Source organism: Schistocerca americana, chromosome 1, assembly GCF_021461395.2.
Source record: "Schistocerca americana isolate TAMUIC-IGC-003095 chromosome 1, iqSchAmer2.1, whole genome shotgun sequence".
In the NCBI taxonomy this organism is placed as follows: domain Eukaryota; kingdom Metazoa; phylum Arthropoda; class Insecta; order Orthoptera; family Acrididae; genus Schistocerca; species Schistocerca americana.
The window spans coordinates 870,865,934-870,892,780 of NC_060119.1; the positions used below are offsets into that span (position 1 = coordinate 870,865,934).

At 45.5% G+C, this 26,847-nt stretch overlaps 1 protein-coding gene across 3 annotated transcripts in view; it reads left to right on the forward strand.

The window, feature by feature from the left end:
* LOC124613976 (mRNA export factor Gle1-like) overlaps positions 1–26,847 on the forward strand; it is a 136,724-nt gene that overhangs the window by 9,715 nt on the left and 100,162 nt on the right. For all 3 annotated transcript variants that reach the window (XM_047142784.1, XM_047142767.1, XM_047142775.1), the window contains exon 4: positions 18,536–18,702. In XM_047142784.1, coding sequence (XP_046998740.1) covers positions 18,536–18,702 — 167 coding nt within the window. The remainder of the gene's footprint in view (positions 1–18,535; positions 18,703–26,847) is intronic.

The window sequence follows — 26,847 nt, forward strand, 5'->3', positions numbered from 1 at the left end:
CAGTATGACATGTATACTTTATTAATTTTTTGTTCGACATGCACTTGAGAATGGCTTAAAGCCAAAAACATGATCATGTGAAATAAATGAACAGTCTATAGTCAAATGGCAAAAAATTCTATATGACTGTGGTCCCCCATGGAAGAAAAATCATTTGCAGTACTCTTTCCTTTGTGAAAATCCATGTGATTCCTAGGGTATGGTATTTAAACCACAATTCTAACCAGATTTGACCATTCTTTCCGAAACTTTGGAGGGACATTATAGTCATGTTACTGATCGGTACGATACCACCAAACCAAGATTTTTCCTGGGTTTGAGTACAGGTACCACCCTGCTTATTTTGGGTGCACTGTGTTGTAATGTTTCGACAACATTTTATGGTAAATATGGAGTAGGTATTGTCCTTCATATGACAGAAATGATGGCATATTGTAGTGGATATTACCTCGGTCAGGGTAGTATGTTTACCAGGGGTAGAAAGTTCTCTGCAGCTCAATCATTGAGAATTGCTTTTGAAGAGGGTGCCTGTCATCGGGGTTTGAATCCTCTATACTAGAAAAATGTTTGATAGATGGGGCTGTCTGCTTTGGTAACAACTGCTGCAACCCTTAGGGGCTCAGCTTTCATTTGCTGGGTATGGCTTTGGCGAGCCCAGGGTTCCTGAGCTGAGGACTGGTAAGTGCTGCCAGTCCTCAGTTACTGTAAGCTCTGGCACGCTTCAGTGACCACCGTGCGGTGTGATGGTGGAGCATTGTGTGTCACAGGGAACGAGGATCTTCGCTTGACTGTCCGGGTCACGAGGATGGTAAAAATCCCTTAATCTCAAAGTGTGCTGCGCATTGATGAGATACCTTTGGGGAACCTGCCACACTTCACTTGTATAAGGCTTACGTAGGCACGCAGGGCTGTGTGTAGAGGGACTTGTATTTCTCTAGCTGCTCGTGGGACCGAGATGGATCCTCCAAAATTTTCTCTTCCTCCTCCCAGCAGAAAATGGTGGGCTGCTGAAAAGTACAAACACCCAATCCAATAAGAGGGCTCATGTATCCAGTTCACCCAACTCAGAAGTCTTTCAGAATTCTAGTATTTGCAGTAATGGAAGACATGCTGCTAATCAAAATGTACTTTTGTTAGTTAAAAGGAAAGGGGGGAGCTCCAAAAAAGTCTCATCTTTTTACATACAAAAGATTTAGAGGGGGTTGCAGGTATGTTAAAATCTGTTTAGCAGTTGCGAAATGGGATGCTGTTGGTCGAACCTCAAGTTCTCAACAAGTGACAAACCTGCAGACGGCCAAAGCCCTTGGGGAATACGCCATTGAGACTGAGCTCCATACCACCTTAAACTACAGTAAAGGTGTTGCGATATGAAGAGTTCTTGTGGACATCCCCAAAAGAGACCTGAAAGTTTAGTGGGCACAAGAAGGCATTGTAGGCATGCAGAATATTATGAAAAGCGTTGAAGGTGATCTGATCACATCCAACTCTTTTTAATAGCACAGAATTCCTGGGGCATATTGAGACAGGTTTCCTTCAATTAAGCGTGCAGCCCTACATCCCCAACTCAAAGTGCTGTTTTAAATGCCAGTGCTTTGGTCACACCAGTCTTGGCTGTAATGGAGAAGCCACTTGTGGCAAATGGGGTAAGATCGTCCATGAAGGAATCGGATGTTCATCTCCTCCAAAGTGCGTGAATTGCTCTGGGGCTCGGCCTATCCGGAGTAGGGTCCCTTCCTTGAAAAATGGAAGATACAGTGATCAAAACAACAAAATGGATCCCATATGGTGAAGCCAAAAAGATATACAAGGCCATGCAGCCCCCATATTTGCTGCCTCCTTTTCTTTTGTTCTGAAACAGCCAGTCCAGAAAGCCAATGCTGCTACACAAATGGATGTTTCTAGTGCAAGCACTAGTATCTGCATTTGTCAATGCACTTGTGCTACAGCAATTATTTTGAAGCCTGTCCTTCCCCCCAGAACTTCAGAAAAGGCTGTGGTTGTCAGTGTTGTGAAACTATCTACCCCTCCAAAGATTGGTTCTGTCCAGTTCTGCCACTCATACTTCCACAGTTGTGGTTCGAAAGCCCCATCAGACCAAAAAATCAAAGTCAAAGGTGAGGGATTGCCCACTGACGGAGACGGGAAGTACACAGTCCGATGATGTTGATGTCGTGAAAGTGCTACCCCCTTGGGACGCATGATAGGTGGCTCCCATCCTACAGTGGAATATTAATGGTTTTAGGACATGTGTGGAGAAATGGAAACTTCTAACAAAAGAATGCACCCCATGCTTGTGTTTGCAGGAAACACATTTCAATGCCACTGAGACCCCTATGCTACAGGGCTGTGTCCTCCATTGAAAGGATAACTTGACTGGGGAAAGAGCCAAGGGAGGGTTGCTGTGTTTGTCAATAACACACACCACTCCTCTGTTATCTCCTTGGTTACTGACCTTTAAGTAACAGCCATTGCTTTCCATGGGACTCACAATATCACTATTTGCTTCCTGCTACATTTACCTCCACATGGTGCAATAGACTATGAGGCTCTCGGAGGCACAACTCCACCCGGCCGTTTCTCCTATTGGGTGATTTCAAGGCTGATAATATAGTTTAGGGCTCGAACCATTCTTGCCCCAGGGGCCGAATCTTGGAGAACATCATGATGTATCAGGTGCTGTGCATCCTCAACATAGGCAGTCCCACTCATTTCCTGGCTGCTACTGGGTCGTCCTCAGTCGTCGACATCTCTTTCTGCTCACCAGCCCTTGTAGACTCAGCACAGTGGGAAGCAACTGATGACATTCATTCCAGCGACCAGTTTCCACTGTTAGTCCACATACTGAATGGTGGATTGTTTGAACAGAAGCTACCAAAATGTATGATCAGCAAGGCTAACAGAAGGCTGTTCAGCATTGAACAGTGTGACAGTGTACAGAGATGGGTAGACCACATCACAAGAGTAATCCATCATGCCACTGAGTCATCCATTCCACAGTCTTTGGTCCTCGTAGGTGGCAACCTGTACCTTGGTGGAATGTTGAGAGCCAATTAGCAATCCGGGACAGACATGCGGCTCTTTGACAGCTTAAATGCTGCCCAATAGCAGACACCCTCACAGCCTGTAGAGTCACGAGAGCCAGTGTTTGACATGTAATTAGAGAGAGCAAAAAAAGGTCGTGGCAAGCATTCCACTTGTTCTACAAAAGTATAGGAAGTCACCCATAGGATTTCCAGTAAATACAGTCATTTACCAACAGCAGCAGTACTGAAACAGGTGTCTTGAAACAGTGCCTGGAGACATCGCTAATATGATGGCGGAGAATTTTGTAGTGACTACTGCTGATTCCGGCCAAGATCTAACATTTTGCCGCTACTGTGCAGTTGCAGAGAAGGGCAAATTGGACTTCAGATCCCATAATTCTGAGTATTAAAACTGCCCTTTCTCTCGAGGGGGGCTGGAATTGACACTATCTGAGACTCATGAGACTACACTTGGTCATGACCGTATCTGGTACTGTATGCTTCGACATTTGCCAGTAGCATCAAAGGGAATCCTTCTTGAATGTTTTATTTGATATGGCATACAGGCCAGTTTCTCAAGTCATGGAGAGAGGCAATATTGATACCTCTCCTCAAACCAGGAAAGGACTGCACATGTGTAGCCTTAAGGAGCTGTGTAGGAAAGACCCTGGGGCAAATGATAAATGTTATCTGCTCTATTTTTGTTAAAGAACAGGCAACTCCTTAGCCAATCTCAGTGCGGATTCCAGAGATTTCAGTCCACTGTTGACAACCTTATCCAGTTAGAGGCAGCTATTCGGCAGGTTCAGCAGGCTTTGCTACATAAACATCACTGTCTCAGCATATTCTTTGCTATCGGTAAGATGTTTGCTATTACTTGGAGATGCAGTAGTCTCCCGTAACTCCATCAGTGAGGCTTTCGTGGCCTCTTCCCCATCTTCATACAGTGTTTTTAGGTTCCAATTTGGAGACACACTGTCAGATCATTTTGAGCAGGAGAATAGTGTCCTGTGGGGCAGTGTTTTAACTGTTACCCTCTTTGCCATAGCTATAAACAGAATCACGTGTACGGTGCCTGAACCCAGAAGGCACTGAATATCTTAAAATGTATCAGCCTCAGGTCTTGGGGAGCAAGCAGTTTTGCATATTCATAACCAGCTTCGTAGGGAAACCAGGGCTTCTTGTAAACTGTACAAAACTAGTAAGATGGATAGGCAGTGTGCTTGCTGTGTGCATCTGCAGGATTAGCTGGCTGTGGGTTGAATATTTGAAGACATGCTGGCCATGTTAAAGTGATTGTCTTGGGATGTGGTGGAGAACTGTCATGACACGTGGTGCACCTCAGATGGCTCTGCTATCAAGGCACTCTGCAGAGCAAAATATGGTTGAATTGTGCTCATCTCTGGTTGAGAGGTAGGTTGTTGCCAATTTTCCTCGCAAGGAAACATGGACTGCTCTCTCAGCTAGGTCTGGGTAGGCACAAGAGTTCCAGTGTTAGGTGTCTTGCAGAGGATCCTGTTAAGTAGTGTTGAGTGAAATATATGTGCACTTGATTTGTCGACCAGAGGGTCTCATTTGAAATACAGAAGTGACTACTTGTGACTATTGAGGGTGCACAATACAGTCATCTGTAAGTGGTTTTTCATGACACCTATCATCTACATCTACTTCAGTACTCTGCAAGAACTCGATAGTGCATGGTGGATGGTACTTCCAATATCACTAACTAATGTGAGTGACATGCGGGAAGAATGATTGTTGGTAAGCTTTTGTATTAGCTCTAATTTCTCAAATTTTATCATAGTGGTCATTTCACGCGATGTATGTGGGAGGAAGTAATATCTTGTCCAACTCTTCTTGGAAAGTACTCTCTTGGAATTTGAATAGTAAACCTCTCCGTAATGCACAACGTCTCTTTTGGAGCATGTGCCACTGGAGCTTGTTGAGCATCTCTGTAATGCTCTCAAACCGATTAAGAATCCCATGACAAAATGTACCATTCTTTGTTGGATCTTCTGTATCTTTTCTATCAGTATTACCATGGAAGGGTCCAAAATTGATGAACAGTACTCGGGTATTGGTCAAACAAATGTTTTCCAAGCCACTTATTTTACAAATGGGTTATATTTCTTTAAAATTTTCATGTGAATCTTTCTGGCATCTGCTCTTCCTACTGTTTGTTTTATGTGGTCATTCCACTTAAGGTCGCTCTGGACAATTACTTCTAAATATTTTACAGTATATACTGTTTCCAACAATTTATCATCAGTTTTGTAGTTTTATAGTAGTAATTTCCTTTTGATATGTACGAGCAATATGTTACATTTATTTACAGTCGAGGTCACCTACTACAGACTGCAGCATACATCAATCCTCTGCAGGTCATTTTGCAAATCACTGTTGTCTTCTGGTGTTGCTACTTTCTAGACAACTGCATCATTTACACCCCCTGTGGTCCAGGGGTTAGAATAGGCCCCAGGTACTCCTGCCTGTCGTATGAGGTGACTAAAGGGAGTTTAACACGTTTCGCCCGTTATGTGATGGTCCCCTGTAGAGTTTGACCTCCATTCTTCAAAATTTTCCCGAAGAGCGAGCCAATTGGGCAAGGGCACCTTACAAGGTGCATTGTGTCCATCGTGCATTGAGGTCTTTAGCCCATTTTCTCGTCGTCGCATTGCAGTCCTGCCCGTTCTCCATCTCTTGGGCGAGGACACCTTCCTGGGTGCATTTTCCACCATGCACTATGCAGTGTTGATTTCTGCGTCGACGATGACCATGGGCTTCTTTGCACTCGATATTCAGCACAGTAGCCAGTTCGTACCCTGTTGGTTGTAGCCCTCTGACCACACAGGGATCGCTCTGCTGATGCCTGCACCGTTAACTCCCCTCGTATGCCAAGGGGTAGACGCCCATCCTCGCAATGAAGCATAGTCCATCATCTCTTGCTGGTGGTGAAACACCAACAGTCTCTAAGTGATCATGAGCTCAATTCAACGCACAGAAGTACGACCCCAAATCGTTCTCCTTCCTGGCCACACCATGGGAGGAACGTCAGGCTAAGGATGGCAGTGGATCGTATTCGCCCTGGTACCTTGTATGTTCGAGAGCTGATGGGGAGTCTTTCATGACGGTGAAGTCTCAGTTTTTTGTTGAGCATTTAGAGGACAAGTTTGGGGAGATGGAGGGCTTGTCTGAAATGAGATCTGGGTCAGTCTCGATCAAAACAGCATCCTCTGCCCAGTCATGGGAGTTACTCACTTGTGACAAGCTGGGGGATGTTTCTGTAACCATCACACCTCATAAGAGCTTAAATATGGTCCAGGGTATCATATTTTACAGAGACCTTCTTTTGCAGCTGATTTAGAGCGGCGAGGTGTACATTTTGTCCAGCGTGTCCACCAGGGTCCGAAGGATAGTCAGGTTGCCACCAGTGCCTTCATCTTGGCCTTTGAGGGTGATACATTGCCCGAGAAGGTCAAGGTGATGGTCTACCAGTGTGATGTAAAGCCCTATATCCCTCCCCCGATGCAGTGCTTTAAGTGGTGGAAGTTTGGCCATATGTCTTCCCGCTGTACTTCCGGCGCCACATGCCGAGATTGCAGACGCCCATCACATCCCAATACTCCATGTGCCCCGCATCCCATCTATGTCAACTTCGGAGAGCACCATTCACCTTGCTCGCCTGACTGCAGGTTTCTCCAGAAAGAAAGGAAAATCATGGAGTACAAGACGCTGGACAGACTGACCTACACTGAGGCTAAGCGAAAATTTGAATGTGCGTATGACATCATCTTACGCCGCCGCTACAACAGTTCTGGTGCCATCAGCTCCACCAACCCACGTCACCTCTCAGAGCCGGAAGACTACACCTGCCCCCTTGATGGTGGGGGACATTTCCCTCCGATGCTCCTGCACCACCTACTTTGAGAGTGACACCCCCCCCCCCCCCCCCCCCCCCTAACCATTAGGGCATCCATCCCCACTTCTAAGCCAAATGGTTCAAATGGCTCTGAGCACTATGGGACTCAACTGCTGTGGTCATAAGTCCCCTAGAACTTAGAACTACTTAAACCTAACTAACCTAAGGACAGGACACAACACCCAGCCATCACGAGGCAGAGAAAATCCCTGACCCCGCCGGGAATCGAACCCGGGCGTGGGAAGCGAGAACGCTACCGCACGACCACGAGATGCGGGCTTCTTCTAAGCCAGAGAAGCATAAGTCTTCTTCAGCATCTCTCACTAGGAAGGTTCACTCCATTCTCAGGTTTCTTCTAGTGGGAAAGACTACATCCGCCAGTGGCTGAAGAGCCCAAAAGCAGCTGGTCGTAGGGCTTCATGTTCGTCCTCAGTCCCAGAGACCGAGCCAGTGAAGTCCTCCCAGCCAGGGAAACCCAAGGAAATTGCGGTGGCACCCACTCCACCGCTACCTACAAGCTCTGTGGCTGAGGATGGGGTGGAGATTTTGGTGTCCGCTGAGCACCTAGATCTCGCCAGACCCTCAGACGCAATGGATATAGACTAGTCAGGCAATAAATTGGTGGAAGCAGGTGACTCTGAGGCGTAAACTGCCTCATAGAATGTTCCATGCCTTCCCAGTCTCACAATGTCATCCTCCAGTGGAATTGCGGCGGTTTTTTCCATCGCTTGGCTGAGCTACGGCAACTGGTAAGCTTTACACCTGCTATCTGCATTGCTGTCCAGGAAACCTGGTTCCCAACAATTCGGACCCCTGCCCTCTGCTGCTGCAAGGGATATTACAGGAACTGTAGCAACTATAATTGAATGTCAGATGGAGTTTGCGTTTATGTCCTAAACTCGGTTTGTAGTGAACATATGCCCCTTCAAACCCCTCTTGAAGCTGTGGATGTCAGAATAAGGATTGCAGTGTATATCTTCCTCCAGATGGTGCAGTAGCCCTGAATGTATTAGCTGCACTGATTGTTCAACTCCCTAAACCTTTCCTACTTCTGGGAGATTTTAATGCCCATAACCCCTTGTGGGGTGGTACCATGCTTACTGGCCGAGGCAGAGATGTCGAAACGTTACTTTCACAATTCGATCTCTGTCTCTTAAATACTGTGGCCGCCACACATTTCAGTGTGGCTCATGGTAGTTACTCAGCCATTGATTTATCAATTTGCAGCCCAGGCCTTCTCCCATCTATCCACTGGAGAGCACATGATGACCTCTATGGTAGTGACCACTTCCCCATCTTCCTGTCACTGCCCCAGCATAGGCACACGGATGCCTGCCCAGATGGGCTTTGAACAAGGCGGACTGGGGAACTTTCACCTTTGCTGTCACCACTGAATCTTCTCCACATGGTAACTTCAATGTGATGGTTGAGCAAGTGACTAGCGCAATTGTTTCTGCGACAGAAAAGGTGATCCCATGCTGTTTAGGGTGCTCGAGGTGTAAGGCAGACCCTTGGTGGTTGCCGGAAGTCGCTGAAGCAATTGAGGAGTGTTGGTGAGCTCTACGGCGGCATAAGCAGCACCCTTCCCTGGAGCACCTCGTAGCCTTTAAATGGCTCTGTGCCCATGTTCGCTACCTTATCAAACAACAGAAGAAGAAGTGTTAGGAGAGATAAGTCTCCACCATTGGGTGCCACATGTCACCTTCCCAAGTCTGGGCAAAGATCAGATGTCTTTTCGGGTACCAGGCCCCAACAGCTGTCCCTGGTGTTACCATAGATGGTGAGTTTTGTACCAACGCAAATGCGATTGCTGAGCATTTTTCTGAGCACTTTGCTCTAGCCTCTGCGTCGGAGAATTACCCCCAGCCTTTTGCACACTCAAACGGCTGCTGGAAGGGAATGTCCTCTCATTCACTGCACGCTGCAGTGAATTGTAAAACGCCCCATTTACAGAATGAGAGCTCCTCAGTGCCCTTGCACATTGCCCCAACACAGCTCCTGGGCGATCGCATCCACAGCCAGATGATTAAACATCTCTCATCTGACTACAAGCGACATCTTCTCGTCGTCTTCCACCGGCTCTGGTGCGATGGCATCTTTCCATTGCAATGGTGGGAGAGCACTATCATTCCGGAGCTCAAACCTGGTAAAAATCTGCTTGATGTGGATAGCTATTGGCCCATCAGCCTCACCAACGTTCTTTGTAAGCTGCTGGAACGTATGGTATGTCAATGGTTGGGTTGGGTCCTGGAGTCACATGGCTTGCTGGCTCCATGTCAGGGCGGCTCTACCACTGATAATCTTTTGTCCGTAGAGTGTGCCATCCGAACAGCTTTTACCAGATGGCAACATCTGATTGTGGTCTTTTTTGACTCATGTAAAGCTTACAGCAAGACTTGGCGACATCATATCCTTGCCACATTGTATGAGTGGGGTCTCTGGGGATCACTCCCGATTTTTATCCAAAACTTCCTGTCACTCCGTACTTTCTGTGTCCAACTTGGTGACTCCCATAGTTCCATCAATATCCAGGAGAATGGAGTACCGCAGGTGTGTGTCTGTTTTTAGTGGCCATTAACAGTGTAGCAGCAGCTGTCGGGCCCTCCGTCTCACCTTCTCTGTATGCAGACAACTTCTGCATTTCGTACTGCTTCTCCAGTACTGTTGTTGCCGAGCGGTGCCTCCAGGGAGCCATCCACAAGGCACTGTCATGGGCTCTAGCCCACAGCTTCCAGTTTTCAGCCTAAAAGTCATGTGGCATGAACTTCTGTCGGTGTCATACCATTCATCCGGAACCCGCACTTTACCTTAATGACGATCCACTCACTGTCGAGGAGGCATATCAATTCCTAGGAGTGGTTTTCAACGCCTAATTGACTTGGCTCCCTCATCTTTGTCAGCTTAAGCAGAAGTGCTGGCAGTACCTCAATGCTCTCTGTTCCCTGAGCAACACCAATTGGGGTTAAGATCGCTGTACACTGCTGCAGCTGTACAGAACCCTTGTCCAATAGTGAATTGACTATGGGAGAGTGGTTTATGGTTTGGTAGCGCCTTCAGCATTACATTTACTCAACCCTGTGCACCACTGTGGGGTTCGATTAGCAACAGGAGCTTTTAGGACGAGTTCGGTGACCAGCGTACTGGTGGAGGCTGGTGTCCCTCCACTGCAGATCAGATGTGCGCAAGTGCTTGCCAGTTACGCAGCACACATTCGCAGTTCCCCAGAGCATCCGAATTATCGTCTCCTTTTCCCGCCCGTGGCAGTCCATCTCCCAGATCGGGGCTAAAAATTGTGGTTCGCGTGCAGTCCCTTCTCTCCGAACTGGAGTCCTTCCCTTTACCAACTCTACTTGCAGTCTGTTCACGTATGCCTCCATGGTGTACACCTCGGCAGCAGCTTCATCTGGATCTTTTGCATGACCCTAAGAACTCCGTTAACCCCGCTGCTCTCCGCTGTCACTTCCTCTCAATTCTTGACGTGTTCCGGGGCTCTGAAGCAGTTTACACTGATGGCTCAGTGGCTGATGGTCACGTAGGCTTTGCATAGGTTCATGGAGGACATATTGAGCAGCACTCCTTGCCAGTTGGCTGCAGTGTTTTCACTGCAGAGCTGGCAGCCATATCTCTCTTGAGTGCATCCGCTCATACCCTGGCGAGTCATTTCTCCTGTGTACTGACTCATTGAGCAGCCTGCAAGCCATCTACCAGTGCTACCCTCACCACCCTCTGGTAGCGTCCATTCTGGAGTCCATCTATGCCCTGGAACAGTCCCACCGTTCCGTGGTGTTTTTGAGGACCCCAGGACAAGTCAGTATCCCTGGCAATGACCTTGCTGACAGGCTGGCCAAACAGGTGACGCAGAAACTGCTTCTGGAGATAGGAATCTCCGAAGCTGACCTGCAGTCTGTCTTACACCACAGGGTCTTCTAGCTTTGGGAGATGAAATGGTATAACATCAAGCACAACGAACTGCGTGTCATTACGGAGACTATGAATGTGTGAAAGTCTACCATGCAGGCCTCTCACAGGGAATCAGTTGTCCTCTGTCTGCTCCACATTGGCCATACATGGCTAATGCATGGTTATCTACTCCGCCATGATGACCCACCTCAGTGTTGCTGTGGCTCTCAAATGACAGTCGTCCACCTCTTGCTGGACTGCCCACTTTTAGCCACTCTGCGGCAGACTTTTAACTTTCCCAGCACCCTGCCTTCGATGTTGGCCGACAATGCCTCCACAGCAGCTTTTGTTTTACTTTTTATGTGTGAGAGTGAATTTTATTCTCTTATGTAGGTTTTAGTGCATGTCCTTTGTCCCTCTGTGTCCTCCACCCTAGTGCTTTTAGGGTGGAGGTTTTAATGTGTTGCAGAGTGGCTGGCTTTCCCTTTTTATTCTTGTGGTTGGCCAGCCACTATAATCTCCTTTCATGTTTTACTCTCTTCTGTTTCTAGCATCTCTGTGTTGTTTTCTTGTCCTCTTTTGTTCCTTTTAGTGTTCGTTGCCTTCCCTTCGTTCTTGTGGCTTTTCTTTTCTCTCCGTTTTGTGTTATATGTTTTGTCCATTTTATTCTCACACTTGTGGCATTGTTTTATTAGGAACAAGGGACCAATGACATCGTAGTTTTGTCCCTTCTTCCGCGTTTAAACCAACCAACCAACCAACTATCATCTACAAATGATCTTAAAGAGCTTCCAACTTTTTGTTCTAGATCATTTATATACATTGTAAACAGCAGTAGTCCTACCACACTTGCTTGGATACTTGGGTTCGTAGATGATCCTCATTTCCTACAGAAGGCTAGCAGTAGTAGTGAAGACTGGTGGCCTTGCTTCTGGGGTGCATGCATAACTTAACATTTCCAATACCACACCCAGGACTGATCAGCATCATCTGGTTTGGAGGTGGGTGGAGGCTCTCAGCCGGAGGCTCTGTCAAGGCTGGGATGGCCTTGGCTGCAGATTTCTGAGCATGCATTTTGGGATGGAGATCTGTATGGATTCTCCTTCATAGATCAAGAGTACACTAGTTTTTGATAGCAGCAACGTAAATTTGATGTTTACTTGTTTTTATTTTTTTATGACTTCATGAAATTTCAGTGCCCTCTGATGAACAGTTGAGTCCATAGACAAAGGCTGAATTTGGATCACAAAAAAGTACAGACACAGATGATGAAACCCAAAGTAGAAAGGTCTGAACATTTACTTGGATGTGGAATATATACTGTGCTTATGGCAATAGACAAGAAATAGTATGTCTAGCAATCTCGAAATTCAGTCCAAGTACAAACTTACATGGTGCAAGTAACTGGCTCGGGTGCCTTCATCTGACATGAAACTTGAGCTTATTCCAGCTTATCAAATGTTCTAATAACTTCCAGGAATGTAGCCAGACAATGTCAGTGACAACCCTCACTAGCAAGACAAGTGATCACTATAATTTTTATGGCACAAATGAAAAGAGAGCACTGTGCTTGGGGATTTAAACTCTCAGTGCATGGGCTATGCCAGCAGGGAAGTGAAAGCAAATGTATGCTGAAAGACAATGCGCACTGTTAACAGCTAATACCACTGAACAACTAGCAGTGACCAATGTTGGCTGTTATAATGTAACATTAATCAAAAGTTGGAGAGTATGTAACAGTAACTCTGACCCTCTGTTGTTAGACCAGGGAGAGTGGGGGATTCCAAGCAGAATTTAAGCAATAATCTCTGTATCCAGAATGAGATTTTTACTCTGCAGTTAGAGTTTCGGTCCGGCACACAGTTTTAGTCTGCCAGGAAGTTTCTATAATCTCTGTATCTGTGCTTAAGGTCACTTGCTAGTTTAAACTCAACAGCTTCCTTAGTAACACTATACCATCATAATAACTGAAAATGCGTATCATAGTCTCTTGGTTCTTATGTATGTTTCATTGGATAGTAGGTACCAAGGCAACATTCTGCAATCATAGATTTACTTGGTTGCTATAAGCATGTGTTGTACTTACACACTAAACAGTGGTCCACTGTGTTACAGATGGTCTGACGAATGTCTGAAATGCCACAACTGTGGGGCTGTGTTTAGAAGATCAGGTCACCCAGATGTCAGCCGTTTATGTTAACGTGTTGTTGTAGCTGGTCCTGAAAGCTCTTTTAGTATCATCAGTTATCATCTGATGTGGGAAAGCAATGATTTCCACCAGAATTGTAATCTTCTGGGCTGGCTTGTTAAAATATACTTGTGTCTTGAGATATCACGACAAAAAGAAGTCACATGAGCTTAGATAAGGGGAGTGAGGAAGCCAGTGAAGGTTGCCATATCTGGAAATAAGGTGGCCTGCAAATGAACCTGTAAGACAGCCATTGTTTTATGAGCTGTATGTGTAGTTGAATAGTTTTTGTTGAAACCATACTGTCCACATTGCCCATCTCTGATGCTGAAGTTCTGAGAGCAAGAAGGTGGCTCTGTCAAGGCTGGGATGGCCTTGGCTGCAGATTTCTGAGCATGCATTTTGGGATGGAGATCTGTATGGGTTCTCCTTCACCATTAAACATTATATTATGATCTGAATTAACAGTCATACTAATGTTGATTTTTCTCAAAGAAGTACAGGACAATAATTCCCTTCTTCCCAACTGCCCACCATAGTGTTATTAATCAACAATGGAAAATCCAGCATAATATGTAACAATATTATGAGAAGGAAAGTTGCTGTTCACCATATAGTGGAGGTGCTGAGTCGCAGATAGGCACAATGAAAAGATTTTCACACTTTCGGCCAGTGGCCTTTGTCAACAATTGACATATGTGTGTGCGTGCGCCGTTCACGTGGGCATGCCAACGTGCCCCCCCCCCCCCCCCCCCCCCCCCCCCTCCGCACACAGAGTTGTGTGTGTGTGTGTGTGTGTGTGTGTGTGTGTGTGTGTCAATTGTTGTTTAAGTGTGAACATCTTTTTGTTGTGCCTATCTGCGACTCAGCATCTCTGCTATATGGTGAGTAGCAACTTTCCTTCTCATAATATAGTCTTAATAGAGTTAGTTTTGGGCTGTGTGAAAGGGACTTGTAACATCAGAGGTTTCATGTTATACCAGTACCGACAATTTTGTTTGTTAACAAACCCATTTAAATGAAGATTGCCTTCATTACTCATGAGAAAAATCATATTTTCATGATTGACAATAGTTTCAAGCACTGTTGCACAAAAAAAGTCTTCATAATCACATTCACTAAGTAACTGACATACTTGAATTTTGTATGGGAGGTATGAAATCTTTGTGCAGAATCCTTGGCACTCCCTAAACATACAGCACATGAGCAAACTGACCATTTAGGGTCCTGGAATGCAGATACCTTAAATTGCTGGATGCTTTCAGCCTGTGAGACAGGGCTAGGTGGTTTTTTGTTCATTTCAGAGGTAGTTGTGTTGAAGTTTTCAACGCATCCCAAAGTGATGTTGCTGTCTGGAACAGGTCAACAGACCATTATATTAAAATGAGTGTGAAAATGACATTGTTTCTGTGTCACAGATGCATAGTTTATGAAAAATTGGCACGAGAGCAAATGTATGACTCTCCACATTCCACAACATTGCTAAAACTAAACTTCCCACTCTAACAGGCTATGGCCAACCCCCACCCAACACTATGAGGCCATTTGCTTGGCTGTACTATCCAATACAAAAACACACGGTTTCCATGATGGATCTGTATTACTTGTGTAAGACAAAAAAGCTATGGGCTTAGGCATCACCTGATATTCTCTTCACTGATCCAATTGGTCATTAGTACATGTGTGATCTGTTTCCCACTATGTCCGTTCAGGTGAAAGATAACTCGGAGGTGGGCTAAGTCAGCTGACATGTGCCGAATGGTGATAACTACCATCCTGTAGATACAATGGCTTCTTATAAATGGCGTGTACCTTCACACTTCCTACTAACCAGCTCATCAAGGAATTTAAGGAAGCTACCCTTTTCTACCTCTCTAGTGAAGCAAATATATGGTTGGATTGAATGGAGATGTTGTAAAACAGTGCAAATTTTCACTACTGTGAGGTCAAGTATAAAAGTATTGTCTGCATATCTTAAAAAGCATCCATATTCCAAGGCACATTCCTCAAAACTTTCCTTTAAAAAATGGCAACAGTATGTAACAAAGATCTCCACATCATAAAATAATCTGCTGCTTGCAGAACTGATCATTTAATAAAAAATAAGTAGAAGTTGCTACATGTAGAAACAGGATACTTAATTCAGAACCAAGTCTAATGTCAGTTAACCATATTGAATCTGCAGAGGAATACGAAAGAAGAAAGAGACCACATCAAAAATTGCTATCATCACTTGTGTTCCTCTGTTGGCTTCTTTATGGTTAACATAAGGTGGATGTCTACTGTATGCCTTGCAGTTGTGGCATTTCATATACAGGGTGTTACAAAAAGGTACGGCCAAATTTTCAGGAAACATTCCTCACACACAAAGAAACGCTTAATTTCCTTGTTAGAGCTCATTTTAGTTTCATTAGTATGTACTGTACTTCCTCGATTCACCGCCAGTTGGCCCAGTTGAAGGAAGGTAATGTTGACTTCGGTGCTTGTGTTGACATGCGACTCATTGCTCTGCAGTACTAGTATCAAGCACATCAGTACGTAGCATCAACAGGTTAGTGTTCATCACGAACGTGGTTTTGCAGTCAGTGCAATGTTTACAAATGCGGAGTTGGCAGATGCCCATTTGATGTATGGATTAGCATGGGGCAATAGCCGTGCCGCAGTACGTTTGTATCGAGACAGATTTCCAGAATGAAGGTGTCCCGACAGGAAGACGTTCGACGCAATTGATCGGGGTCTTGGGGAGCACGGAACATTCCAGCCTATGAGTCGCGACTGGGGAAGACCTAGAACAATGAGGACACCTGCAATGGACGAGGCAATTCTTCGTGCAGTTGACGATAACCCTAATGTCAGCGTCAGAGAAGTTGCTGTTGTACAAGGTAACGTTGACCACGTCACTGTATGGAGAGTGCTATGGGAGAACCAGTTGTTTCCGTACCATGTACAGCGTGTGCAGGCACTATCAGCAGCTGATTGGCCTCCACGGGTACACTTCTGCGAATGGTTCATCCAACAATGTGTCAATCCTCATTTCAGTGCAAATGTTCTCTTTACGGATGAGGCTTCATTCCAACGTGATCAAATTGTAAATTTTCACAATCAACATGTGTGGGCTGACGAGAATCCGCACGCAATTGTGCAATCACGTCATCAGCACAGATTTTCTGTGAACGTTTGGGCAGGCATTGTTGGTGATGTCTTGATTGGGCCCCATGTTCTTCCACCTACGCTCAATGGAGCACGTTGTTATGATTTCATACCTGTGCTGCTAGAACATGTGCCTTTACAAGTACGACACAACATGTGGTTCATGCACGATGGAGCTCCTGCACATTTCAGTCGAAGTGTTCGTACGCTTCTCAACAACAGATTCGGTGACTGATGGATTGGTAGAGGCAGACCAATTCCATGACCTCCACGCTCTCCTGACATCAACCCTCTTGACTTTCATTTATGGGGGCATTTGAAAGCTCTTGTCTACGCAACCCCGGTACCAAATGTAGAGACTCTTCGTGCTCGTATTGTGGACGGCTGTGATACAATACGCCATTCTCCAGGGCTGCATCAGCGCATCAGGGATTCCATGCGACGGAGGTTGGATGCATGTATCCTCGCTAACGGAGGACATTTTGAACATTTCCTGTAACAAAGTGTTTGAAATCACGCTGGTACGTTCTGTTGCTGTGTGTTTCCATTCCATGATTAATGTGATTTGAAGAGAAGTAATAAAATGAGCTCTAACATGAAAAGTAAGGGTTTCCGGACACATGTCCACATAACATATTTTCTTTCTTTGTGTGTGAGGAATGTTTCCTGAAAGTTTGGCCATACCTTTTTGTAACACCATGTATTGGTTAGACCATCAGGACTGTGGAGGACCAGCATATGGAATATCAGCATCACACACACCTACACCAGCCAAAATTGCAGTAGTAGAACATTGTTTCTGTACTGGTAATCCAGTGGAATACGACAACACAGACATAATGGTGTGCACTTCCAGTTATTGGGGTGGTGGTGTTAAGGAAGGTGTTGAGGTCAAACTAGCAAGTGGCCTTATTGAGACGGATGTTTATGCTTAAGTTCTCCTTGGTATTCCACAGTGCCTGTTCAAAGAAAGAAACAGACAGTGCTACTTGCTCACCCATTGTTCATTTCGCTATCAGTAATGTGTTACTTCAGTCACCATTGGCCGGATGGTAGTGCTAGTTGTTTACAGTGTGTATTGTCTTTCTGCATTTGCCGTGTTTTGTTTGTGTGTTGGCATTGCCCCATCCACTGAGTGTGTTTACTTGTTGAAGTATTGAGGTTGTTGAGGATGTTATCTGATTGTATTCCCATAAGTTATTTGAGTCATCAGAAATTACTTAGCCTTACTCTGCTACAATGATTATGGATCTATTCAAAAGTACCAGCACTTTGTACTGAAGTGCCCCAATCGTGCAGTGGCAGTAGGAGGAGTCTTTAACTTACCAAGTATAAAGTAGGAAGTGTATGCATTCACTGCCATTATAACAAACAGGAAGTCTTGCAAAGTTTGAAGGATTGTTCTTGTTCTCCACAAACATAAATGATCTGTCAGATATGGTGGGCAGCAAACTGAGATTGTTCACTGATGACACTGTTGGTTCGTTATTGGCTGGTGATTTAAGATGGTTTGGACATAATTTCTGCTTTGATGATGACTCACAGCTTCCTTTAAAAGCGGTTACATGCAAGTTAATGCAGATGGTTGGAGAAACAGTCTTGTAATGCTGAAACACAGCTTCATAGTATGCTGTTTGACTTAGTCACATTGATTAAATATGTAGGCATACTATTGCAAAACAAGATGAAAAGAATGAGCACTTGAGGTCAGTTGTAAAGAAGGTGAATGGTCAGTCTTGGTTATTGAGAGAGTTCTGGGAATGTGTACTGCACCCTTAAAGAAGACCTAGTTCAGAATACTTGTGCAACATATTTTTGGGCACTGCTGAATTGTTTGGGATTACTACCAAGTAGGATTAAAGGAAGACATTGATGCAAATCAGAAACATGTTTTATATTTGTTACTGGGCAGTTTCATCAGTAGACCAGTACGAGAATCTTACAGAACTGCTTCGTGAGCAAGATGGAAATCGTTTTTTGCAAAATGCTAGTGTGGAAATTTAGAAAACTTACAGTTTCAACGGACTGTAGAACCCTTCTACTACCACCATGAATGTTTGTCTCCAGTTAGAGCCATAAGGACAAAATAAGGGAGATAAGGGATTTTGGAAAGGGGGCTTAGATGCAATTATTTTTTCCTTGTTCCATTTGTGAGTAGAGCAGGAAAGTAAAAAGATTAACTGTGGATCAAAGTACCTTCTGTCATGCTCAGTGCAGTGGTTTGCAGGAAATATAAGTTCGGTGAATTTAGGAACAGAACACATTACACCAAATTGATCAGTTACATTACATTAATTACTGTAAATTTAATAATCACATTGTTTATCTTCTGATTTGGCTATCTTCATATTTCAGAGGATTCAAGAAAGGAACCTGTTAATAAAGAAGGCTGAACAAGAGGAAGCTGCAGCAAAAGAAGAACAGAAACGAAAGTTGAAAGAGAAACAGGAATGCTTGAACAAAATGTATTCACATCAAGTTGGGTTCAGAGATACGTACCAGCAAATGATTGATGTATTCAAGTATGTTGCTATATAGTTTCAGGAATGTAAATGTTATTTCCTTTTATATTTCACTTGTCACTGTTTGGTTACGAACATAGTTTAATTGTTCTACCATGCTTAATACAGCACTATGGTTTTAAGCTCAACTTCAGTTTTAACTATACCTAAAATTTTTGAAAACATAGTCAGTGATCTTAAAATTTGTTAAAATTAAAATTTAAAACAGTCTTGATCGCAATTTATTATTATTATTATTATTATTATTATTATTATTATTATTATTGGAGTGAGTGACCGGTTTTGACTCTTTCATAATCATCTTCAGACTCCAGAGCGGTGGATGGACACTACCAGATGAGTTCCGTTGACCCTCAATGCTCGTGTAACTGCTCAAAGCAATTACACGAGCACGTCTGGCAGTGTCCATCAACCACTCTGGAGACTGAAGATGACTCTATGAAAGAGTCGGAACCGGTCACTCACTCCAATAATATATGACTGTTTTAAACTTTAATTTTAACTTTACTTGTTACTTTCACAGATAGTCAATAGGGAAAGGATGGCTGTTAGTAAAATGACTGCAAATCACTCTTATCTTATGTGTTGATTTCAAGAGATGTTTTTGGGAGGAAGTAACTCTTTGCCAGAGCCTTTTTAGAACCTTATTTTTTCAGAATTTTAAATTTTTTATCTCTCTTTGATCCAGTTACTCGGAAAGTGAATATTTCTTTGGTATGTTACAGAAACAAGTCAAGGGACCTAAATATTAGTTACTATTACAGACTGCTGGCTAATTTTCTCCTTAATTGTTGATGTGCGTGTATCACATAATTTTGCTTTTAGCGGTCAAACCAGCGATGTTATTGTGTGGAGTGGCAACGGTATTCCAAAACACAGAGCTCTTCTTTTTAAAAAAAAAAAAAAAAAATCACAGCAGCAACTCCCCTCAGGGGGCTCAGAATTTAGTTGCCAGGTACGGGCTTGGCGACCCTGGGATCCCTGAGCTGGGGACTGGGAAGCACCACCAGTCCTCAATACCGTAAGCTCTGAGCGTGCTTCAGCGACCACCGTAAGGCGTGACGGTGGAACGTTGTACGGTACAGAGCCTGGGGATCTTGGCTTAACTGTCTGGGTCGCGAGGATGGTATAAACCTCTATAAAAAAAAACCTCAATCTCAAGATGTGCTGCGTGCCGAGGAGACGCATGGCTGTTGAGGTAGAACAGTTGCTAGCGGGCGACCTCTGGGGAACCTGCCGTCCTCCGGCTGTATTAGTCTTACCCAGGCAAGTGGGGCTCTGTCTGGGTGGACATTCCTTCCCTTAGATGCTCGTGGGACCACCATGAAACGAAATATGAATAGTGCGCAAGCACGAGTCTCTAAGAAAGGAAAGTTCAATGCTTTACAGTATGACCCCCAATTGTTCCCTTCCCTGTCCACACCAGGGGAGGAACGGTGGTCTAAATTACCTGGTGAGAAGTATTCTCCTCGATTTCTGTTGCAGCCGAACAGATGGGGACTCATTTCTGACCACAAAGCCTCAGTTTTTTGTAGAAACTTTAGAGGACAAGTTTGGAGAAGTTGAGGGCATGTCTAAAATGAGGTCTGGAGCAGTCCTCATACAGACAGCATCCCCAGCACAGTCACGGGCATTGCTTGTTTGTGACAAGCTCGGTGATGTTGCAGTCTCCATTACGCCTCATAAGAGCCTCAGTATGGTTCAGGGACTTATTTTTCATCGTGACCTGTTGTTGCAGTCAGACAACGAGCTCCATGCAAATCTGGAACGCCGTGGTGTCCACTTTGTACGAAGTGTCTTCAGGGGACCTAAAGATAGTAGGGTCACCACTGGCGCCTTCATCTTGGCTTTCGAGGGAGACACTCTTCCTGAGAAGGTTAAGGTGATGATATATCGATGTGATGTTAAGCCTTACGTCCCTCCTCCCATGCGCTGCTTTAAGTGCTGGAGGTTTGGGCATATGTCATCAAGATGTGACGTCAACCCTACCTGTCGGGATTGTGGACGTGCCTCCCACCCCAACGTCCCATGTTCGCCGCCCCTGTTTGTGTCAACTGTGGACAGAAACATTCACCTTGCTCATCAGACTGCGCCGTTTATCAAAAATAACGGAAGATTATGGAGTATAAGACCTTGGACAGGCTCGCTCACACAGAGGCTAAACACAAGTACAACCGACTTCACCCTGTGCGCATTTCATCGACGTTTGCTGCAGCAGCTTCGATGTCACCATCCCTGGCGACGAGCCCCCAAGCTCAGCTGCTTTTTGTGGGCCCTCCAGCCCAGCCGTCTATTCGTGCCCCCCAGATAGTTGGGGGAACACCCCCTGTTATCAACATCAGTAGTAACAACCCCTCCTTCTTTGGGGACTTCAGTCCTCACCTCTGAGCCGGAGAAGTGCCTTCCTCGTCCAGCTCCCCTCGCGCAGAACGAATCGCTTAGTGCCCTCCCTTCCACAGTTACTGCCCCTCCAGATGTCAGCCAGTGGCTAAAAAAGCCACCACCTGAGGGCCGTAGGGCTTCCAGGTCTTCCTTGGTCCGTGAGACTGGGTCGGAAAAGCCCACCCAGCCTGATAAACTGAAGGACAAATGGGACCCTACCAAAAAGAAGAAAAAGCAAAAGGAGAGGGACATAGAGACAGAAAAGTTCACCACTGCACCTGAAGATGATGTGGAGCATCTAGTGTCCCCTCAGGAGCTAGATGTTGCTTGACCTGCAGCTCCTATGGAAGTTGATCAGGCTACTTCGCAATTGGTGGTGGCGAGCGCTTCTAAGGCGTAACCTATCCCCCGTGGTTTTTTCCACCATCTTGCTGAGTTGAAACAGCTTTTGTGCCGCTTCCCTGCCACTTGTCCGGCCCTACAGGAAACCTGGTTTCCTGTTCGGCAGCCCCCCTCCCTCTGTGGCTACTGGGGTTACTACAAGAATCGTGTAGAATATGATAGGGCGTCTGGTGGTGTCTTGCCACTGTTCCCCACTTCACACGGCTCTCGAGGCTGTGGCTGTTAGAATCCGGGCAGGAATTGAGCTTACCATCTGTTCCCTCTACCTTCCCCTGGATAAGGTTGTCCCTCTTGCCAACCTAGCTGCTTTGTTCACCCATCTCCCCCCCGCCATCCCTCCTTTTGGGGGACTTTAATGCCCACCACCCTTTATGGGGTGGGGCCCAGATCTCGGGCCAGGGTAGGAACGTTGAGGCTCTCTTGGCACAGCAGGAAATTTGCCTCCTTAACACTGGTGCTCCCACATACTTTAGCTTGACTCATGGCGCATACTCAGCCATTGACTTCTCTCTTAGTAGCCCAGGTCTTCTTCTTCCATACCTCAGTTGGAGGATCCATGATGACCTCTGTGGTAGCAACCACTTTCCTATCCTGGTTTCTCTTCTTCAATCCCAACCCCCTGACCAGCTGCTCCGATGGTCTCTTCGTGGAGCTGATTGGGCAGCCTACACCTCAGCTACTGTGGCCATCTCTCTGCTTCCTGGTGACATTGGTTTGGCGGTGGACGAGGTCACTATGGCCATTGTTTCTGCTGCCGAGGCAACTGTCCCCTGCTCTTCCAGTACCCTAAGGCGTAAGTCAGTCCCTTGGTGGACACCAGAAATTGCAGAAGCTATCCGGGACCGCCGGCGAGCCCTGCAACGACTCTGGTAGCATCCTTCCTTAATGAATCTGGTTCCCTTCAAACAGCTGCAGGCCCGGGCTCGGCGGTTAATCCAGCGGAGCAAACGGGACTGCTAGGAACGATATGTTGCCACCATAGGTTCTCGCACTTCCCCATCTCGGGTGTGGTTGCAGGTTTTTGCGCATTTTTGGCTTTCGCCCTCATGTGTCTGTCCCTTGCCTTTCTCTTCGGGGTACACTTTGTACTGACCCAATCGCCATCGCTGAACAACTGGCAGAGTACTTTGCTCGTATTTCCGCGACAGCAGGCTACAGCGCAGAATTCCACACCATTAAAGAGCAGGCTGAGCATATGCAGTTATAGTTTTGTACGCACCGTTTAGTGAATGGGAGTTCCAAAGTGCCCTTACAGCTTGCCCCGATACCTCTCCAGGTCCAGACCGAATTCACAACCAGTTTCTTCGCCATCTCTCAGCGCACTGTCAGGGTGAATTACTCGCCCTGTTTAACCTCATCTGGATGGAGGGCGTTGTGCCAACTCGTTGGCAGGATAGCATTACCATCCCAGTGCTGAAACCTGGTGCAGATCCGCTGGTGGTTGATAGCTATCGCCGTATCAGCCTTACCAACGTTATGTGCAAACTCCTGGAACGGATGGTGAGTTGGCGGCTCATGTGGATCCTCGAAGCTCGGGGCCTCCTAGCCCAGCAACAGACGGGCTTCCATCAGGGCCGCTCAGCGATCGACAATTTAATCTCACTAGAGTCGGCTATTCCTGCAGCTTTTACTCAGCAAGAACATCTAGTTGCTGTTTTCTTTTATCTTCGGCAGTCGTACGATACCACCTGGCGCCATCGTATCATTGCTACGCTGCACGAATGGGGCTTACGGGGTCCACTTCTGATTTTTGTATGGAATTTTCTCTCCAATCGCTCCTTTCGGGTCAGAGTTGGCACATATTTTAGCTCTGCTCATATTCAGGAGAATGGTGCCACGCAGGGCTCGGTTCTCAGTGTTCCCCTCTTTTTGGTGGCGATTAATGGTCTTGCAGCTGCGGTGGGCTCATCGATCTGTTCCTCTCTATATGCCGATGACGTTTGTCTTTATTACAGTTCCCCAAGCATCAGTGTCGCTGAATGGTGGATGCAGGGAGCTATCCGTAAGGCACATTTTTGGGCATCCAACCATGGTTTTCAGTTCTCTGTTTCTAAAACCCGAGTGATGCATTTCTGTCGTTGTTGAACGGTCCAATTCCATCCAGAGCTCTACCTCGCCAATGAACTCCTTCGTAATGAGGAGACTCATTGCTTCCTTGGGATGTTGTTTGATGTTCAGCTCACTTGGACACCTCATCTTCGCGAGCTTAAACAACGGTGCTAGCGGCACCTCAACATCCTTCGCTGCCTCAGCCAAACCGTTTGGGGGGCTGCAAGAACAACCCTCCAACAGCTCTATAAGGCCTTAATCAAGTTCTGTCTCGACTATGGGAGTGTGGTGTACAACTCAGCAGCTCCTTCAATGTTGCAGATCCTCGACCCGATTCTCCATTGTGGCGTCAGACTGGCGACAGGTGCCTTCTGCACTAGTCCGGTGACTAGCCTTCTTGTAGAAGCTGGAATCCCTCGCCTACGATTCCACCAACAACAGTTGCTTGCGTCGTACATCGCCCGCGTCCATGCCTCGCCCGACCACCTAAACTGCAGGCTCCTTTTTCCATCTTCTGCACTCCCCTCCCTACGACGGCGGCCTAGGTCTGGTTTCCTGATCACGGTCTGCGTTCATTCCCTTCTCTCGTCACTAGAGTCCTTTCCCTTTCCTCCATCCTTCCGGCCCTCCTCTTCTACCCCTCCTTGGTCCTTCCCTCGCTTGTGGCTTTGCTTGGATTTGTCCTGCGACTCCAAGTCCTCCGTCCCACCTGCCAGTCTTCGTCTACAATTCCTGGCTCTTCTTGCCTCGTTTCACAATGCAGATATAGTTTACACCGGTGGTTCTGTGGTCGATGGATGCACTGAGTTTGCTTTCATCCACGGCGACTACGTTGAGCAGCATTCCCTGGCTTGTGGGAGCAGTGTTTTCACTGCGGAGCTGGTTGCTCTTTATCGTGCACTCGCTCACCTTTCCTCCTGCCCTGGGGAGTCATTTGTCATATGCAGTGACTTCCTGAGTGGATTGCAAGCACTCAACCAGTGTTTCTCTTGGGACCCTTTGGTGCACGGTATTCAAGATGCTGTTTCTGCTCTCGCTGAGTGTGGTTGTTCAGCGACGTTTGTGTAGACCCCAGGCAACATTGGCATTCCAAGAAACGAACATGTCGATCGGTTGGCCAAGCAGGCCACCACTTCGCCACCCCTGGAGCTTGGTCTCGTGGAAAGAGACCTCCGGTCAGCCCTACATCCCAAGGTTCGTGATGTCCGGAGCTCTCAATGGTCTGTCTTGAACTTGCCAAATAAGCTCCGCATGGTCAAGTCGTCCACAGCCGTATAGAACTCATCCTTGAGGGGCATGTGTAGGGACTCAGTTGTTCTCTGCCGTCTCCGAATTGGACATACGCGGTTGACCCACAGCTATCTCCTTCATCGTGAGAACCCGCCCAAGTGTCGCTGTGACGCAGGGCTGACAGTGGTCCATCTTCTGATGGACTGCCCACTTTTAGCCCCTTTGTGGCAGTCCTTTAATTTACCAGCTGCATTTCCTTTAATTCTCGGTGACGATACCTCTATATCTGACTCAGTTTTACGTTTTATCCATGCATCTGGCTTTTATAACTCGCTCTAGTGTGGGCACTCTCGCATGATTTCTCAGGCTACACCCACTCCAGCGACTTTTAATTGTGACGTGGATACCAAAATAGTGTCTTTTATGGTAAAAAGTTGTGTTGGTATCTCTATCAATGCTTTCCAGCTGGAGGTTCTTTGTTTGTAGTTGAGTGGTTGACCTTTTACCTGATCCATCAACCTCTGTAGTCTGTTTTACTCTAGTCAACTATTTGCTCTACTCCGTTTAAGTGTCCTCTATTTTGTGTTACTGTGGTGTTCATTTTAGCTCTGTACCTCTTGGTGTTCCCTCCCTCTGGGTGCAGAGGTTATGCTTTTACTGTATAGGCCTTTTACAAGTATGTCTGTTTTTAACTAGGGACTGATGACCTCGATGTTTAGCCCCCATCAGACCCAAAAACAAACAAACCAACCAACCAACCAACCAAAATCAGCAACTCTTGTCTAACTTTACTTTGCCATGCCCAACCATTTTTTAAAACTGAATCCACTCAGCCTGAAAAAAATAATGCATCTGATTGATTTTGTTGCTAGTATGTGAAGAAACTAAATTTGCTGCTAGAATGTGAAGTGTATTAGGAGATACTTTTCAGAGATCAATTTTTTATTATTCATATTGCATTTCACTAATAAATGCTGTAATTCATGAATATCAAGGCACATTCTCAGATATTAAATATTTTCTAGCACCACACTTTTTCTTTCTTCAAAATAAAACCAGTTTATAGTGGGCAAATTTAATTATGTTCTTTAACATGTAATACTACATAGGCTCGTAATGAAAATAATAGTAAATGCTTTTTTCTTTTATTTCAAATCAAATTATCACAACAAGGCAAAAAGACAATTACGAGCCCACATTGCTTAAGAAATTGGGGATAAAAATGGTTACTATCTCCTAATTGAAAGGTCAGCTTTTCTATTTTAAATAGAAAACACAAACTTCTTTCACCTACAACCATGGTGCAGTATAATAATTCTCTTCCCACTTTTATCTGTCACATTTGCTTCAAAGCTGCCACGCAAAACAATATAACGAAAATGACCTCTAATCAAAGGTGTCACTTTTCCCCTCACCAAATAAAATTTAACTTTTCCACTTCAGGTGTGATCTGTCTACTATAATACCATCCCAAAATTACACTACATAAGTTAATCAACCCAGATGCTACCCACTCAAACTTGGGATGGATCAAGCATTGTACCTTAAACACTGGATACTAGTTGTCACACAGTAGGCAACTCCAACTTTTAACTACAGCAAATAGGACAATGATTCAGTCCCCTTACAACAGTACAGCATAATGTGCTAATAGGTGTTAGTTAATTCATGATTTATATAGTATTTTAATCCAGATTTGCTTCTGTCAGGAGTTAAAGTAGCTGGCTCTTTATTGTCCTCCAGATACCACTACCTCTGTAGCTGACCAGCGTGGGTCTCCTGTCTGTGACAAGATGTCACTCTGTATACATTGAAATAGATAACAATTCTCTCTTAAACATTCATCATTATTATAAACAGCATTTACTATTTGTCAGTATATGCTTCGATGTATACTATGTTTGGCGCGAAAAAATTCTGTGTCAAATAAACAGAGGCTTGTGTACTGTTTCCATTGTAATGAACAACAATGGTTCTTCACGCCTATAAATGTGCAGTACTTCACATTTATTTATGTTGAGTCCACTGCCACTCCCTGCACGAGAAGTAGGTACTTCACAGGGCTTCCTGCATTATGCTTCA